Source organism: Arvicanthis niloticus, chromosome 24 (genome assembly GCF_011762505.2).
Source record: "Arvicanthis niloticus isolate mArvNil1 chromosome 24, mArvNil1.pat.X, whole genome shotgun sequence".
In the NCBI taxonomy this organism is placed as follows: Eukaryota; Metazoa; Chordata; class Mammalia; order Rodentia; family Muridae; genus Arvicanthis; species Arvicanthis niloticus.
This window is the reverse complement of record NC_133432.1, coordinates 24,441,228-24,459,425: the sequence shown is the minus strand read 5'-3', so window position 1 is coordinate 24,459,425 and position 18,198 is coordinate 24,441,228. Positions and strand designations below refer to the sequence as shown.

Below are 18,198 nucleotides of genomic sequence, written 5' to 3'. Positions count from 1 at the left end.
GCATAGTTATTTGTGGAGAAGAAAGGATGGGGGAGGGCCAGCATTGTGCTTCTGGAGGCTCTCAGCGTGGGCATCCACAGGTTTTCCTGGAAGATGTAGGCCTGCAGGCAGCAGGGTAACTAAACAGTCAGCCCTGTGCTGTGTTGATAGGCTCTCTTCTGCCACACCACATTGTGACTCGTAACCTGACTGGTGAGCACCCACAGGGCAGCTCCCAGTCGGCTACAGCTCCAGGGCAGGGAACTGATTCCTTCTGGCCTCTTTGGGGACCAGCCATGTGTGTGATGCATACATCCACATAAAGTAAACTTTATTTTAAGAAAGATGTTATTTTTAAAGTACTGTTTGTTTTCTGGGTTTGGTGGCTCATGCCTCAAATTCTAGCTCTTGAGAGACTGAGGTGTAAATTATCTTTTTTACACTCCTGATGTAACTGTTGTCTCCAAAACTTACTGCCTCTGTCTGCTAACCTAGGCCTAGACCTGGAAGCTTTTAGCCTCTGTACAATCTAACCTAGGCCTAGGATGTTTTCAGCCTCAGACTAGCTGGTGAATAAAGCTCACCCTTTCTAGTTCTTTCTGAGCTCTGACTGGCTGAGTCAACTCAGCTGTTCTAACTCAAATTCCTCTCCAGGTTGGCTGATTTAATCTGGCTTCTCTCAGTTTTGCCAGAATTGCTCTGCTTGGCCTCACACTAACTCTGGCAATCTGTTGTAATCTTCTGGCTCCTTCTCATTCTCTGGCTTGTTCTCTCTGCACCCTGTCTCTGTGAAACTCTCCCAGAAAAACTGCCTCCTTTTTCTCTCTCTGTGCTGCTCTCTCTTAAGTACCGTCTCTTCCTCTCTGTTCTCAGGAGAGCTGGCCGTATCCTAGTATCTCAGCTCTTTCTCTGAGCCACACCACTACTAGAGATGATTTTTTTTTTTCAGTAAATAACACAATCTTGGGGCTCACAGTGTGATCAAATATCCTGAAACACTGAGGCAGGAGGATTACTATCAGTTTGATCAGTTTGAGGCCAGCCTGGTCTATATAACAAGAGCCTGACCTAAAAAGCAAAACAATCACTGATTTTTAAAAGTTTAATGATATAATTTAGTTTCTTTTTAAAGATTTTTTTTTTTATTTTATTCACGTGTATGGGTGTTTAGCCTACATGTATGCATGCACACCACTTGTGTCTAGTGCCTGTGGAGGTCTGGAGAGGGCATCAGATGCCTGGAACTGGAGTTACGGATGGCTGTGAGCAACCATGTGGGTGTTGTAAACTGAGTCCCAGGTCCCCTACAAGAGCAGCAAGTACTCTTAATTTCTTCACCGTCTCTCCAGTGCCAGCATTTTTTATTGTTTACTTCCACTAGCTTCAGACTAAGCTAGATCTTAGAGTGGCTGGGTAGTTGGATTGTGAGGAAGCTAGCAGGACCTGTTTGTTACAGATACAGATGGACGTGTTCCCGTGTGAAAGTCTGTGCTCACGAGCTAGCTTCTCTTTGTCTTTCAGCTCAAGCTCTGGGCCTCACAGAGGCCGTGAAGGTGCCGTATCCTGTGTTCGAATCCAACCCAGAGTTTCTGTATGTGGAAGGACTCCCTGAAGGGATCCCCTTCCGAAGCCCTACCTGGTTTGGGATTCCACGCCTTGAGAGGATTGTCCGTGGGAGCAACAAGATTAAGTTTGTTGTTAAAAAGTAAGCCATTTGCCGTGGTCTCAGCTAGGCCAGTGCCTCTGCGAGTCCCTCATTCTGGGCTTGACTTCCTGTGTCGGAGAGAGAAGTGACTGCCATCCTGTGTGTTTCCGTCACAGTGCAGGTGCAGAACACTGAGCTTTGCTGAGCTGGGGATAAAACCCAGGGCCACGCACAGGCTAGGCATATGCTCTGCTGCCGAGGTTCTAGCTCCTCACTGGGATTCTAGGCAAGGCTCCTCTCACTGCTCTGTGCCCCAGCTGCTCACTTAGAGATTCTAGGCAGTCACTGCACCACTGAACCTCTCCAGCTAAAGCCCAAGCTGTCTGCTGGCTTTCCCCGGTTATTTACTTTCCTGCAGAGATTCAGCGGTGGAAGGATTTAGTCTAGTGTTGATTTGCTATTTTAAAAGGTGTTGTGGGAGCCGGAGAGACTAATAGTCTTAGTCACTGTTTTATTGTGCGGAAGAGACACCATGACAAGGGCAGCTGTTGTAAGAGAAAGCATTGATGTGGGATCTTGCTTACAGTTTCAGAGGCGTAGTCCATTGTGAAGGCTGGGAACATGGTGGCAGGCATGGGCTGGACAAGTAGCTGAGAACTACATCCTGATCCACAAGCAGTGAGCCTGATAAATGGGCTTTTAAAACCCCAGTGCCCACCTCTTTGTACCAACAAGGTCACTCCTTTGATGACTAAGCAGTCCCTCCCTGTGCCAGTTCACACTCATTCACTCAACTGAATCCGTGTAATGATATATGAGCTCCTTATTCACACCGCCGTGGCCCCCATGGGCTTTTAGCTTTTAAGCATAATGCAAAATGCAATTAGCACAACTTCAGAAGTCCCCATGGTCTGCAACAGTCTCAACACTATTTAAAATTCCAAAGTTCAGAGTATCTTCTGAGACTCATGGCAATCCCCTGTAAAATCAGAAACTAGATCATATACTTCAACGCTTCTGCAGTGGCACAGGGTGTACATCAGCATTCCACCAGTGGGGAGGGGAGAAGGGTGAGGGAGTACGGGAGCAAGGCAGCACTGAAACCCTGCATCTCCATGTCTGCTGTCAGAGCGCTCTTCAGATCCCTAATGCCTTCCAGATTTGGTGACTTCAGCGCACTTGTCTCTCTCGGGCTGCTTCCACATTGGTCTGCAGCTTTTGTCTGCAGGTATCCTACCACGCTGGCATCTCCAACACCTTCATCTCCAGGGCGGTCCAGGCTTCCCCTCTGGGGCTCCATGCAGGGGTACCTCTGACACACACTCGACCTCTGCAGCTTACCTTAGCCGTGGACGGAGATTCCAAAACCCCTTCTTGTATCTGTGACTCCAGAGCAAGAACCGTGTGGCTGAAGCTGCCAGGTTCTTAAGTTTCTCTTCAGTCGGAAGCTTAACGGAGTGGGTTCTTACCCTGAGGTCACTACTCCCTTTATTCCATCTGGCATAAACCTTGTATCTCCGTGAGCTCTGGACTCAGCTTCATGACGTTTCCTGGTGACCCTTTCTCCCCTAACTGTACACTTTGTTAGTCTCTTTGTCCAGCTTTCTCCTTTCCATTATATATGGGCATAAAGTCACCATGTCACCGTGTGCACAGCCAGTGTGAACGGCTGGAAATCTCCTCTGCCTGGGCCATTCATCCAAGACTCTTAAGCTCAGGAAGACTTTTCAGACAAGGGCAAAAAATAACCACATTCTTTGCCAAAATATCCCAAGAAGGATTTCTAGGCCCCTCGTGCTAGTCTTCCCTTCTGAAACCTCCTGAGCTGGGCCCACAGCTCACCTTGCCCTCAGCACTGCCCTCCAGACCCCTGCTAGTGTGGCCCACCAAGCCCTACTTACAGCATCCACTGCTGTTGTAGTCCAGAATTTACACTGCACCAGCAAGCAGCACGGCGGCTGTCACAGCCATGCCCCACTTCCTGGTACCTACTTGTTACTGTTCTGTAGCTACGAAGAGACACAAGACCAAGGCAGTTCTTTAATAGAAAGCATTTAGTTGGGGGCTGGCTTGTAGTTTCAGAGGCTTAGTCTATTATCAGCCGCAGTGGGGAGCATGGTGCTGGAGAAGCAGCTGAGAGCTAGATCCTGATCTGAAAGCAGACAGACACAAAGACAGATACACATACTGCCTGGTGTGGGCATTTGAACCAGTGCCCCCCACCCCTCAGGGACACTCGTCCAGCAACAAGGCCATGCCTGCTCCCACAAGTATCCCTTCATCCTTCTCAAATAGAGCCTGTGGTTGCCTTTGTTAATCAACTACTAAAGATGCCCAGGCTAACACTGGCTGCTCTCCCGGAGTACCCACGTTCAATTCTCTGTACCCACATGGCAGCTCACAAGTGTCTGTCTTCGGTCCTGGGACCCAACACCCTCTTCTGACCTCCATGTACACAGGCATGCATACGGTGGACAGACAGACAGATGTGCATGGAAAACATGAATACACATGCCTGTTATTGGGCTCTGTGCGCTGTGTGGAGAATGACGTACTGCGTGTTCTTTCTAGGCCCGAGCTAGTTGTGTCCTACTTGCCTCCTGGGATGGCTAGCAAAATCAACACTAAAGGTAAGAGGCCGAGCCGCCTCGGGTGTGAACACGTCACGTGCTTTTCCTTTGGTTTATCTTCTCTCTTCTGTTTTCTTGCCGTTTGATTGGACGTTTCTGTTTGTCCTCCCTCTTTGTCTGTTGGCACTAGGACCGCGCTGCCCAAGTAATGCTTCCATCTCTTTGAAAACAGCCAAGCTGCCTGCCCTTAACTCTGCTGTTATAAAGCAGCCCTACGGGGTTTGTAATGCAGCTTGCAAAGGTGACCTTGTAATTTGCCTTACAGCATTGCAGTCCCCCAAGCGACCACGCAGCCCCGGGAGCAACTCCAAGGTTCCTGAGATTGAGGTCACTGTGGAAGGTGAGCCGCTCCGGTTGTCGCTTTACCTACAGTTGTATGGACTCTGTGACGTCTGTGCGTGTGAGGTTGATGTCTGAAAAGCACCTGTGACAGTGCTAAGTTGATGGGTGTGTTGTTTTTCAGTGCGTGTGGACATACGTGCTTGTGCGTGTTCATGTCTGCAGTGCCGGGGCTATGTTTGCTGGCACGTGTACACAGTAACTTTGGTTTCCTTTGAATGTTCTCCAGGCCCTAACAACAACAGTCCTCAGACCTCCGCCGTTCGGACTCCTACCCAGACCAACGGTTCAAACGTTCCCTTCAAGCCTCGAGGGAGAGAGTTTTCCTTTGGTAAATAGAGACTTAGCATACTTTGTCAGCAACACAGTGCTTTTCCTTGGGTTGAGTCCGTGTGTCTGAGGTTAAACGTGCAGCAAGAGTCTTTGATACCCTCCCTTGCTCCTGTGCTGTGGGTGAGTCTCTTTGGTGGGCCATGTGCAAGGAAGGGTGCCTGAGAATTGTGAGTCAAGTGTACCCAGAGCCAGACCTGGCATGTGGCAGACACGGTAATGAGGCCAGGAGAGGCCCTTTGTTCTTCACTTCAGCACTTGTCGTGTCACTGTAGCCAGCATATGCTATCTAGCTGTTTAGTTTAATTATGTGGGTGGGTGGGGGGGTCAGGCAAAGCAGCCATATTAACAACCTGAGTATTTATTGGAGAGAGACTTAGAGTAATATATCTGTACATGACATGAAAGGACTTAGAGCTGCTTATAGGACATGGGACTGATGGCCAAGGGACAGAGAAACAAAGGGAAGTGTAGAGTTGAGGGCTTTTCGACATTCAGCTTAGCTCGGGATTAATGACACAGACACCTGGTAGATTTATTATAGCCTTCTGGGCACTAAGCCCAGGGTGGGTTCTGATCTGTCCTAACCTGAGTATGCTGGCCTGCTCAGTCGCTGCCCAGCCACTGCCCAGCCACGCTTACTGCCTGCATCTCCGGCACCTCCCTCTTGTCCTGTCCACCTGGGATCCCCTCACTAGATAGGACATCCCTCCTCTCCTGCTCAGCTATAGTCTGTTCAGCCCTTTACTGACCAATCAGAAGATGATGGGAAGCAGTGTCTTATAAATACTGAATCAGGAAATGCTTCAATAATCATGATAATGCCAACCTCAGACTGTAGCCGCTCTCTGGGCACAGTAATCAGCATCTGAATACACAGTGCCCAGGAAAGGGGAGAGCATGCTCAGAGTTCAGTATGTACGTACATAAAAATGGCCTGTCCCGCAAGGCCTGCCACACAGTAAATACGCAAGGCAGTTACCTGCTTGTTTGTCCTGTGCTTTGTAAAGCTTCGAAAGAAAAAGACAAGATGAAACCAGTGATGGTGGCACACTCCTTTAATCCCAGTGCTCAGGAGGCAGAGGCAGGCTGATCTCTGTGATTTCCAGGCCAGCCTGGTCTACGGTGTGAGTTCCAGGACAGCCAGGACTGCACAGAGAAACCCTAACCTAAACAAACAAATTAAATCAAATGGTAGGTGAAACATCCCAGCTTTGCCCTGGGACAGCCTTGCTGACTGGCAGCTGTTTGCTCTTCACACAGAGGCCTGGAATGCTAAGATCACAGACCTGAAGCAGAAAGTGGAAAACCTCTTCAATGAAAAGTGCGGTAGGTTTGTTTTGAAACATGAACTGTGAGGTAGTTCCCCGATAGACTTGGGGTGAGTTTGACATCTACGTGTCCTTGGAAATGTGTGGGTTTCGGCCTTCCATTCCTGCCCATTTTTCTGAGTAGCAAGAATTCCCAGAACGTTTCCCAGAATTAACTAACAATTTCTCCAATAAGCGTGGTCTTGTAGCTGCTGCAGAGTGTTGCAAATGCCTTTTCTAAGACGTGCTTCACAACAAGTGTTGCCATGTGTTACAGGCGAAGCGCTTGGCCTTAAGCAGGCTGTGAAAGTACCATTTGCGTTGTTCGAGTCCTTCCCAGAAGACTTCTATGTGGAAGGCTTACCCGAGGGGGTGCCCTTCCGGAGACCGTCCACATTTGGCATTCCAAGGCTGGAGAAGATACTCCGGAACAAGGCCAAGATAAAGTTCATCATTAAAAAGTGAGCACCTTCGCTGGGGAGGCCGTCCACGGCCGGGCTGGGCCAGCGGCGTGGCCGTCCATGGCCAGGCTGGGTCGGTGGTGTGGTCGTCTCCTCTAGGGGCTAAGTTACTATAGGCATAGAGAGGCGACCTGGGGCTCAAGACTGCTGCATTCTGATGCTGGCTCCCAGCTCCCACATAAGCTAGGAGGAGTCTTGAACCTATAACCTTCTTACTGGGGGTTACACCAAAACTGGAAGGATCACTAGGGCCTGCTGCCCAGGGGTGGGAATGTGAGCTGAAGGATCCTGTCTGAAAGAAAGGAAAGTCGAGGAAGACATGGCGCCCTCCTCCGGCCTCTGTCATGCACAGGCACGTGTACAAACACCACAGGCCCCTTTATTGTTGTGTAGAACGGTGTTGTGTGTTGCTTGCACACTTGCTCTTGGTGGTGCATATACCCAGGCTGCAGGCATGTGTGTTTCCTGTGTCTGCGTTTAGGTCCCCTACTGATTCTTAGGACATGCTGTCACCTTGACAGGAAGGTGGCAGTGACACTGGCGTGGCCAGAAAGGATCCAGCAGCAGTGAGCATCAGTGTAATTGGTCCTCCTGGACAGACATACTCCTCATGCACCAAATCCTTCCGAGGATTTGCACGTTGTTTGCAGAGCTGCAGCTCCACCCCGCTGCATCTTCCCGAGTACCTTGCTCTGGGTTAACCAGCCCTTGCCTTTTTCCTCTTGCCTGTAGACCTGAGATGTTCGAGACGGCCATCAAGGAGAGCACCTCTTCCAAAAGCCCTCCAAGTGAGTGTCCTTGGAAAGTAGCACCCATGGCAGCTTGGTTGTGGGCAGGCGTTAGTTCTGAAGCAGCTAACGCTGTGCACAGGGTTCTGTTCCACATGAAGACACACAGAGCAGGAAGATGGGCCCATCAGAAAGTCTGCCATCTTTAGTGTCTTACTAGAAGAAAAGCAGTGTACAAGTACCAGCCCCCCGGCCTGGCTGCCGCCAGCTCATGGCTGACAGCGACAGGCAGCTTGGGTTGTCAGAGAAGATTTTGACTGTACATTTTGTCTAAACCCTAATTTTCAGTTTTGCTTTCAGGGAAGATAAACTCAGCGCCCAGTGTTAACACTACTGCATCAGGTGTGGAAGACCTTAACATCATTCAGGTGACAATTCCAGGTATGCTTTCTGCCTGCGTTGAGGAGTCTTTTGGACCCCAGAGCCTGCTTCTGGGCTGGGTCGGTGCTTTGGGGACAGCTCATGTTGTGGACTATGTTGTGTGTCTCACCCGAGCCTCCCTCTGTCGGTCAGGCTGCACAGCCCGTGCCCTGAGCTCAGCCCTCCTGCATGTCTCTGTCTTTTAAAGAGCCTGTATGGAGGCTGGAGAGGTAGCTCAGCGGTTAAGAGCAGTGGCTGCTCTTCCAGAGGACCTGAGTTCAGTTCCCAGCAACCACATGGTGGCTCACAGCCATTTATAAGTACACTCCCAAGGGACCTGGCACACTCTACTGGGTGCATTGAGTACTGGGCTCACACAGGATGCACAGGCAAAACACCTGTACACGTAAAGAAATCTTTAAAAAACTAAAATCTTTTTTAGCTGGGTCATGGTGGCGAACGGCTTTAAGTCCAGTAGTAGGGAGGCAGAGGCAGGAGGATCTCTTGACTTTGAGGCCAGCCTAGTGTACAGACTGAGTTCTAGGACAGTCAGGGCTACATAGAGAGAACCCCTGTCACAGGAAAAAAAGAAACAATCTATATGAAACAGTAGGGGAAAGTTTGCTTAAGAAGAATGGGTTGTGCCCTCCTGAGTTGCTCGTGGAACTGTCTGTTCGATTTTGTGTAAGGATTTTTCTCTTGTTGGTGTCTCAGTATGAAACACAACACACACCATCCCTCTTTAAGGGCAGTCTCACTGTGTAGTTCTGGCTGGCCCGGAACTCCCAGAGACTCACCTGTCTCTGCTTCTTGAATGCTGGCATTTAAGGTGTGCTTCACCATGCCTGGCTTAGAAATTCTTCCTAGAAGACGTGTGAGGTAGATGTAAGTGTGCTCCCTGCATTCCTCCCGTCTTTCAGATGATGATAATGAACGACTGTCCAAAGTTGAAAAGGCCAGGCAGCTGCGGGAGCAGGTCAACGACCTCTTCAGTCGGAAGTTTGGTAAGTCTGTCCTAAGAGAGGGAGCGAATGAAGCAGGCTCGCTGCTCGGCTTCCTGTCTCGGTTGTTTAGAAGATGACGGTCACACTGGCCCTGTGCTGTTTGTCTCGCTGCAGGTGAAGCTATTGGGATGGGCTTCCCTGTGAAGGTTCCCTACAGGAAAATCACCATCAACCCTGGCTGCGTGGTGGTGGATGGCATGCCCCCGGGGGTGTCCTTCAAAGCCCCCAGTTATCTGGAGATCAGCTCCATGAGGAGGATCTTAGACTCTGCTGAGTTCATCAAGTTCACCGTCATTAGGTGAGAGTCTCTCGCTTAGTCAGTAGAACAAGTCTGGAGGCCTCGAGGCTCAGTCATATCCCAGAGTGCTGTTGTGTCCAGGCTGAACGAAGTGTATGGGTAATGAACAGGGGGATCTCAGTGAGTTCCAGGATGTCCAGAACTACAGAGAAACCCTGCCTGGAAAAACCAACCCCTATCCCCCCAAAAACATAGGTAACATTAACATTGTCATATGTACTGTACATACCACATACTACCCGTGACTAGTGACAAATAGCAGACGCATACATTGTGTATGATACATATTAATAACAGAACAAGAGTCATCGCTACAAGGGTTATAGTCATTTTATGGGCATCTCGTGTGTGATCCCACAGGGTTACAACATAGGCCACAAGTGGCATAGATTGGCCAGGTAAGCGCATGTCGATGGGAAACAAAAGCCTTACATTATACAATTTGTTTCTCTCTTTAGACCATTTCCCGGACTTGTGATCAATAACCGTGAGTGCAGCTTGGTTTTGTTTGTTTTGTTTCTGGGGATCTGGGAGTGCATGTGAGTGTGTCTGTGGGTGTGAGTGTGGGTGCAGTTCGGCCTGCAAGATAACACATTTGTCATCTATTATGTCACCCATTCCCAGCGCCCTGCCTACCTCTTTCCTCATCCTCACCTAGAGAGGAAGTCGTAACTTGGGTGGGCCGAGACCATTTTAAAGGGCTCACTCTAGGCAGGACTTGGGAGGCTCTGCCTGGGTCAGTCAGCTGCATTTGCAGCTCTGTTACTCTGAACTAGAGTTCAGGGGGACTGTAGGCCCCTAAACTGCATTAAAAGTACCAGGCACAAAGGAGGGAAATGTGCAGTTCCAGTGCTTGGGAGGTAGAAGCAGGAAGATCACGATAGAGGTCACCACTGTCTGCTGTAGAGCGCCTGAGGCCAGCCTGGGCCACGTGAGACTCTATCCCTCAAAAGAAAGGGAGGGAGAGAGGACTGGTAATGACTCGGCTGGCAAGCTGACTTCTGTCCCCAGGGCTCACATAAAAGTGGAAGGAGAGAGCCAAGCCCAGAGTTGTCCCCTGGCCTTCACATGCAGGCTGTGGCATGCGTGCTCACACAAACTTAAATACACACACAGCAATTTTTTTTTAAATTTTTCTTGCAAATTTCAGTTTATCTGTCTTTTTTTTTTTTTTTTAAAGACAGGTGTCATATATCACTGTGGCTGGCCTGGAATTCAGAGATCCCCCTGCCTCTGCCTCCCAAGTCCCACATTAAAGATGTGCCCCACCATGGCCAGCTCTCCTGTTCTGTGTATGGTTCTGTGTATTCTGAAGAATATTATGGCCCAAGCCACTGCTCGTAGGTTCCTGTGTGTGATGTTTGGCTTTATTCTTGTCCTGTGCAGGACTCTGGTTCCAGTGTGTGCTGACTACTGTGAAAGTCATGGTTCTGGTGGCATCTAACCAGGACCACTGCTGTCCCTTTTGTGTTCTTCTTTTCCCTTCTTTCTTTCTTTATTTGTATGTGGGGTCCTGGGGTCCTCGGATCATTTCACAGTCAGTGGTTAGCAGACGGCTTGTGTACTCAGCTCTCTCCTCCCGTCATATGGGGCCCAGTGACAGAACTGTCTGTGGCAGGCGCCTTTACCTGCTAAGCCCACCTCTCTTCCGCTTTTGTACTAGAGGCACAGAGTTGAAACATCAGCTTGGTAAGCCATCTAAACTGTCTCCTTTCATTGCAGAGCTGGTTGATCAGAATGAGTCTGAAGGCCCCGTGATACAAGGTAAGGGAGCATAGTGGGGGTGCACATTCACATGGTTGCCCCAAGCCTCCATGGCTCATGCTGTACCTGCTGACAGTCACAGCACACACCTGCACACACTCAGGTGTACGGAGACTTGAGCCATGGGTCCTGAGTGGCAGTGCTGAGCTGCATACCGTGTAAACCCATGGTCCCAGGTGATTCATGCTGTCACAGTGCTCAAGGCCTGTGAGAAGTCTACCTGTGTTTAAGTGTGTGCTTCTGCAGGGCTATGCACAGGCATGTGGAGGCTAGAAGCTAACAGGCTTGGACTGGAGAGATGACTCAGTGGTTAAGAGCACTGGCTGCTCTTCCAGAGGTCCTGAGTTCAATTCCCAGCACCCACATAGCAGCTCACAACTGTCTTTTAACTCTATCTCCAGGGCCTCCTAAGGAACCAGACATGTGCATGGTACAGACACACATGCAAACAAAATAACCCAATAATTACAATAAAAAAGAAGTTGGCAGGCTGTTTCTGTCATTGGGTGTTCTCCTTCCTCTTCCTCCGCCTCTCCTTCGAGGCTTTTTAAATAGTAACCTATGAAAACCGTTTAAATGACACTTGATGTGTTTCTCCTTAGAATCAGCTGAGGCAAGCCAGTTGGAAGTTCCAGTAACAGAAGGTAAGGGCTGTGCTGTTCCCAGCGTACAGACTTGGAGCGACTGATGCCTCGAGGCAGCATGAGTGCTCACTCTGATGTTTTGTGTCTTTGTTTCTTAGTGAGTTGATGGGATTTGTTAAAAAAATATATATGGGTGTTTTGCCTACTTATACATCTAGGAACCATGGGTATGTAGTACCCAAGGAAGGCAGAAGAGGGCATCAGACCCCCTGAAATAAGAGTTACAGATGGTTGTGAACCTCTATGTGGTTGCTGGGAATTGAACTCAGGTTCCACGGAAGAGCAGCCAGTGCTCTTAACTGCTGAGCCATCTCTCCAGCCCCTAACTGATAAGATTTCTACCATGAACACTGTCCAGTGAAGACTCCAGGCAGGCTTCTTCTCTGTTCTCCCTGTGCAGCTCTGGCTAAATTCTAGATCCCTATAGCTTAGACAAGGCATGACCATAAATACACCCAAAACAATAGGGAATCTGTTACTTGGAAATCAAGTCATGAGCTGGACACAGCTCAACAGGAGAAGCCTTGGCAAGCATTTCTAAGGCCCAGGATCCCATAATAAAAATATATTATGCAGAATCCACGCCGGAAGGTTTCAGGTAGACCTTAGCAGGTTCATACAGCTAGCCTTACTGGCAAGCAGGTTTCACCAGCAGTATACCTCATAGTTACCCCTTTGTTCCTCCTGTAGAAATTAAGGAGACAGACGGGAGCTCACAGATCAAGCAGGAGCCAGACCCCACGTGGTAGACCATGGCTCTCCAGGGTAAGCGCCTCTCCCAGCTGCCCTTCATACCCGACTGCAAGCTGATGTGCAGACACACCCCTTCTACTCTAGCTGTGAGATGGGCGGCCACCCTCGGGATACATTGCCCAAAGGTTTTTCTCACTCAGAGATGTAGCGGAGATGAGTGAGGTGGCAGAGACAGGTGGGTCTCTTGTAAGTTCCAGGCCAGCCAGGCTCTGTGGTGAGACCCTGTCTCGTGGTGGGGTAGGGTAATATAGAGGCTGCCTTCCTTAAAAGAGACATATTTGGTTTGAGTCTGTGTGCCGAGGTTGCCTCCTCTCTGTCTGGCCTCTTTAGGCCAATCACAAGCCCAGCCCCATCAATTGCTGGCTTGCTCAGTGTGACCCAGCCATTAAGAGGCGGGCTACAGTGACCCGCAAGTGAGGAGACTGTAGTCTGTCGCCAGCTCAGCCTGCCTTCCGCTGTGGTCGGTTTTGCCCGGCAGCCTCTGTGATGTGCCTGACCCTGTCAGATCACAGACTTAGGGTTTCCCATCTTTCACAACTGCATTTGGGCCTGTACTTATATCAGATGGAAGAGGGTGTGTGACAAGAGGTTGTCACGTCCCCGTCATCTGACTCACCCACTGCCTGCTTGTTTGTTCTCTCCGCAGTTGAGCTTCCAGCGTGAGTGGTGAAGAAGCTTCCGGGCCGTTCCTGCCGGCTCTGTAATATACTTGTATAACAGAAATACCTTCTATACAAACCTTCTTTTCTACTTCTAGATAGAAATGTCTACTTTCTCAGCAGTTCTGTGAATTGAACTCCGCAGCGTGTTGAGATGCACCTGCCTGGCTGGCGTGGGAATGCACTAGAAGGATTTTGCAGCAGTGCTGGAGAGAGGCGGGGATGGCAGGGACGACTCTTAGGGTTTCTTATGCATTGGGCAGGGCCTTGGGCTGCGGGGCGTATCCCGTCAGTGAGCAATGCTTCCAGGGCAACTTGGCTTCCACAGTGAAGGAAGCCCCTGTGCTAGTCAGTGCTTTAGTTTTTCTATTGAAAATTGGTTCCGTGGTCTTGCACTCAGCTGCCCCTCCTGCCCAGGAGAGGGCTGCTGTCTGTGTGTGGGACAAAGCCTCGTCCCAAGTTCCATCATGGTATCTGTCCTCACTGCCATTCAAAGCAAAGCCAGCCACTGAGAAGCCAGTGTGTTCGAGTGCAGCTGGAGAGGTTGTCCTCCTGCCTCTCTCACGGTCACTTTGCATCGAGAACATTTCTGGGTGTATCCTGGAGGCCAGAGGTCAGAGGTCAGGTATGCATGCTTGAGCTGCTGGATATCTCAACCCTCCCCAACTGGGACCTCCAGTGGCCTGGGGTGCTGGGGACGCAGGGACGTGGCTCCAGGTGGAGTCAGGCTGGGCTGTGTCTTGCTGGTGGTTATAGTCTCTAACCACCTGTCTGGCCTCGGTGCCAGGGTGGGGAGTGAGGACCTTGGTGTCCACACCCTCTGTGGGGACTGTGGGGTCTCACAGACGGTGCAGTTGTATAAGGTGACAGCTATCAGCAGGTAGAGGGTGTGAGGGCACGGTTCTCAGTAGCGTCACCACGATGTTCACAATGGGAAATGATATCACACGGTAGCAGAGGTAGGCATCTTATGTGTTCCTTATATTTTACCTCAAATTGTAGATATAGGGTAATAAATAAATTCCATCCATGCCTTTCACATGCAAACTCAGTCTTTTTCTGCTCTCTCCATGGGCACCTGGGGAGGCTGGTGTGGGCTGGCGGGGTGCTCACCTCAGTCCCTCGAAGATTGGACACCCGTGTTCTTGGTGTTTCTGAAGAAGTCACTGGTTTGTCGAGCTGGAGCTGTGCCCAGCTCCCACATGCCCGCATCTTTTGTGTGTTGGAGACAGAGGACAACTCTGAGGTCAAAGCCACACCACAGGGGAGCCTGAGTCCCTGCTGGAGGATGTAGAAGACAATGCCCACTCAGCCTGCAGCCAGGGATGTGAGGGCAAGTGTGCTGGCTCCCTGCTCCTGATGGGATCTTAATACACTTTGAACAAACGCCCTCCCCTGGTCAGCTGCCATGGTAACCTGATGCACAGGAGAGTCAGCTGAGGCAGTGTCCTCACTCAGCTGAGACCCTTCAGGCTTTAGCAGGGAGTATTCAGTGATAGGGCAGAGTAGAAGGTGCTGCTCACCCAGGGGGTGGGGTGCAGCCAGGAAGCAGAGAGGAAGGGCAGATGATGCTTTCAGGGGCACGCCCCGTTAGCATCCAGCTTCCCACCAGACCACCCCAACCCCAGCTCCCAGCATCTTCCAGTGGTACCAAGGCCAAAATCAAGCTTCCATCCATCCTGTGGGCCTTTGGAGACATCACCCACACACCGGAGCACGTGATAGAACTGCCCCGGGTCAGACATGGCTTGTTTACAAGTGGGTGACATGACAGCTGCCTGCACTAGGTAGGCAGGGAGGTGACAGAGGAAAAGGTCATGGCCACCTGTAAAGTTTTCACGGCTGGGATGTGACTCAGTAGGTGCTTGTCTAGAAGCACGGAAACCTGAGTTCTGTGCCAGTGCTGCATAAGCTAGGTATGGGGTACACCAGGGCCGGGGCAGTCCCTGCTACATGGTAAGTTCAAGGCCAGCCCTGGTTAGATTAGACCCAGTCTCAGGAGGCAGATGCAAGAGGCTTGTGTTGGTTGGTGACCAGCTGGACTACAGGACGTAGCTCAACACTAATCATGGCCTGATAGGCCCTCTGCCATTGCCCAGTTACCTGGCCATCTAGCCAAGTGCTCTGACACAAAGTAGATGACCCCTCACCTGCCCCACCTACCCTTGTATCTTGCGGTCTGGTTTTGAGGAAGTCCCAGTGCAGAAAGCTCTGCTGACACAATGCCAGTTGGTAAGGCGTTTCCTGTCACAGAGGGAACAAAAGGCCTTGTATTTATGGCCTTCAAAGGGTCAGGTTGAAAGCCAGCTCATACCTGTTAGTGGACAATGGCACAAAGATCCAGAGTTCAAGGTCATCTTCAACTACAGAGTGAATCCATGGTTAGACCAGGAGACTGTCTCAGAAAACCAGCGATAGGGAAGACGCTTGAGCTGAGGATAGTTGTAGAGGCCTGTAATGCCCGTCCTCTGAGAGCAGGGGCAAAGGTCCTGTGGCCCACACCCAGAACTGCGGGATTCCAGACACTTGATCCTTGATGACTGTTTATGCAGCCCACTTCAGTAGCGGCTTCTGTCCTTTGGGGACAGTCTGGTGGGTCCATGTGTGTGCAGATGGTATGGCCTAGTTCCTAATCCACACCCTTCCCAGTCACGTTGTGTAGCCCACTCTAAGGGATCCGCCTCCCTCCAGCCCTTGGTGTCTCAGCTGCCATCACTGGCTGCCTGCAGTCTCCTGGCCTACAAAGAGAATACTTTGTCCTCTGTCTGGGGTAAGCGTGCCCCTGGGGTTAACATTGGTGGCCCGATAAGCTGTAAGCAGCTGTCTACTGTTCCATCTGGAAGAGTGACCACAAGACAGACTTGGGGAGCAGGCTTAGGTTGTGGGAGGATGCCTCAGCCAGCCTAATAGAATGTACACTGTAGCGCCAGCCATTGCTTCCGTTTTGTTTGTTAATGTGTATGGCCGTTATGCCTACGTGGACGTCTGCATGATGTGCCTGGTGCCCACCAAAGTCATCAAGTTCCACCAAGGTGGAACTGGAGCTTTAAATGGTTATGAGCTGAGCTGCCATGTGGGTACTAGGAATTGAACCCAGGTCCAATGGGGCCCAGGCCAGTGAACCTACCCCACTTGATTAGTTTCAGAGCTGAGTTCTGTGTCTAGGACCCACATGCTGGCAAGATCTGACTCCCACACATCGTCCTCTGACCTCTACACTATGGCTTATGTGTGCCTTGGTCCCCTTCCCCCCAATAAATGTAGAAAGAGAGAAGATTTGTTGCCTGGGATGTGACTTGGTTGTCACAATGTTTGCAGAGATATCCAGAACCCTGGGTTCTGGCACCACAAACCAGGCATGGTGAGACCCTGCCTTTCAAAATATTACCATCCGAGAGTACGTGACTAGTGGCACCGCCTGGAGACCAACAGGAAGAGAACAGATCTTGACACAGGAGCTCAGGGTGATACCCTGAAAGCAGCGTGTCCCAACATTTTTACAGTTGAGGGTAAGCTGCAGCTCAGTGAGGTGCCAGACCAACATGCACAGAGCCCTGGATTTGCCCACAAACAAAGTGATCTCAGCCTTAGGCCAGCCTGGGAACATAATCCAGTTACACACACGTGCGTACACACAGTCTATCTTAGATCTGTTTTATATGTAATATTTAGGAAGATAGGGCCCAGATAGGCTTATTAACTTGGCCCAGAGTACACAGTGTCAGTAGAACCCACTGGTAAGTCTGTATCAACGCCCGGCAGTGATGATGCATGTCTTTAATCCCCGCACCCAGGAGGCAGAGGCAGAGGCAGGCAGGAGGCAGAGTTCCAAGGCTGCCTGATCTACAAGACAGCAAGGGCTACACTGGAAAACCCCCAGTCTCATAACAACAACCACCCAACTCCCATTGGACGTTAACTGTCTCCACCACTTGCCCAATTCCAGTCAGCTCTCAGGTGGTTCGTGCTTGCTAATGGCTAACATTTGCCAGGCTTCACCCTCAACCTTATTTCCAATGCCCCAAAAGTGGGCAAAATGGCTGAGCCATTTTATAGATGAGGAAACTAACTGGCTCAGAGCTTGGGTCTGAGGAGTGTCCTGAATTGGACTTCCAGCAGCTACTGGATGTTCTGAGGTCTCAGATTCGTCCCCCAAACAGAACCCATCCCATCCCATGTTGCTGAGAAAGAGTCCCAAGTAGTCAAAAGCCAGAAGTGGTGTTTCCCTGCGTCTGTTCAGCCTCACGGCCTTACTCCAGAGTTCAGCTGTGAAACCCTGCCCATCTTGCCCGGAAGATTGCTGGTCACTCAGAAGCAGCAGGAGGCTGAGCAGGGAAAGGGAAGTATTGGGGGAAGGAGACCTTCAATCCCAGCATTTGGGAGACAGAGGCAGGCAGATCTCTGTGAGTTGGAGGCCAGCCTGGTCTACAGAACAAGACCGAGGACAGCCAGGGCTACATAAAGAAAGCCTGTGAAGGAGGAGGAGGAGGGCAGAGGATGAGGAAGAACTGAAGAACAGGAGGAGGAGGGGGAAGAGAAGGAGAGGAAGTAGCAGGAGGGGTTTACATTAAATGTGCCAAGAACTAAAGATTAAGGCTGGTTTGTTTTGATCTGAGGAAGCCCCAAGTTCCTTCTGATAGAAGGTCCCTGAAGCCACTTCACTGTCCTCATCTCTGACAGCAAGCTACTTTCTTCATGATGCCTTCCCTGTTTAGACTTGGGGATTTCCTGGTTAAGGAAATGGCCAGCCTGGCCTCTGGTCTGGGGAAAGCCAAGTGGCTGAGGGCAGACTGGGAGACAGGTCAAAGTCCTACAGCCCCAAGCAGAGGGGGCCTGATGCCACTGTCTGGCCTGGCCTCATGGGAAAAGCTCTTTTGGGGCTTATGCTGGCTGGCTCCCTGGAATCGTGCCCCCAGTCATTGATTTGTTCAATCATTCATTCACATCACCCCAAGGCCAGTGATTAAAGGATGTGAGCCTGGGAGGCTGGGAAGGTGGCTCAGTACTCAGAAGGGTTTGCTGTTGCTCCAGAGGGTGAGTTCAGTTCCCAGCACCCACCTGTGGCTCCAGGTCCAAGGAACCTATGGCACTTTGACCTCTGTGGGCACTAGCACACTGGTGACATACATTCATACACACATACACATAAGTAAAAATCTTTATTAATAAACAATATGACCAGGTGGTGGCGAAGCCTATAATCCGGACACTTGGGAGGCAAAGGCAGGCGGTTC

General features: G+C 50.5%; 1 protein-coding gene across 18 annotated transcripts in view; it reads left to right on the top strand.

Moving 5' to 3' along the window:
* The window catches only part of Gtf2i (general transcription factor IIi), a 77,772-nt gene extending 63,761 nt beyond the window's left edge, over positions 1–14,011 (top strand). For 10 of the 18 annotated variants that reach the window (XM_076923093.1, XM_076923085.1, XM_076923087.1 and 7 more), the window contains 15 exons: positions 1,501–1,684; positions 4,196–4,254; positions 4,520–4,594; positions 4,823–4,924; positions 6,187–6,252; positions 6,511–6,694; positions 7,427–7,482; positions 7,771–7,863; positions 8,763–8,846; positions 8,961–9,144; positions 9,603–9,631; positions 10,867–10,908; positions 11,511–11,552; positions 12,243–12,317; positions 12,952–14,011. In XM_076923093.1, coding sequence (XP_076779208.1) covers positions 1,501–1,684; positions 4,196–4,254; positions 4,520–4,594; positions 4,823–4,924; positions 6,187–6,252; positions 6,511–6,694; positions 7,427–7,482; positions 7,771–7,863; positions 8,763–8,846; positions 8,961–9,144; positions 9,603–9,631; positions 10,867–10,908; positions 11,511–11,552; positions 12,243–12,301 — 1,259 coding nt within the window. In that variant the 3' untranslated portion in view covers positions 12,302–12,317; positions 12,952–14,011. The remainder of the gene's footprint in view (positions 1–1,500; positions 1,685–4,195; positions 4,255–4,519; positions 4,595–4,822; positions 4,925–6,186; positions 6,253–6,510; positions 6,695–7,426; positions 7,483–7,770; positions 7,864–8,762; positions 8,847–8,960; positions 9,145–9,602; positions 9,632–10,866; positions 10,909–11,510; positions 11,553–12,242; positions 12,318–12,951) is intronic. The other 8 variants (XM_076923099.1, XM_076923095.1, XM_076923088.1 and 5 more) reach the window with 1 other exon arrangement.
* Positions 14,012–18,198: the final 4,187 nt, after the last annotated feature.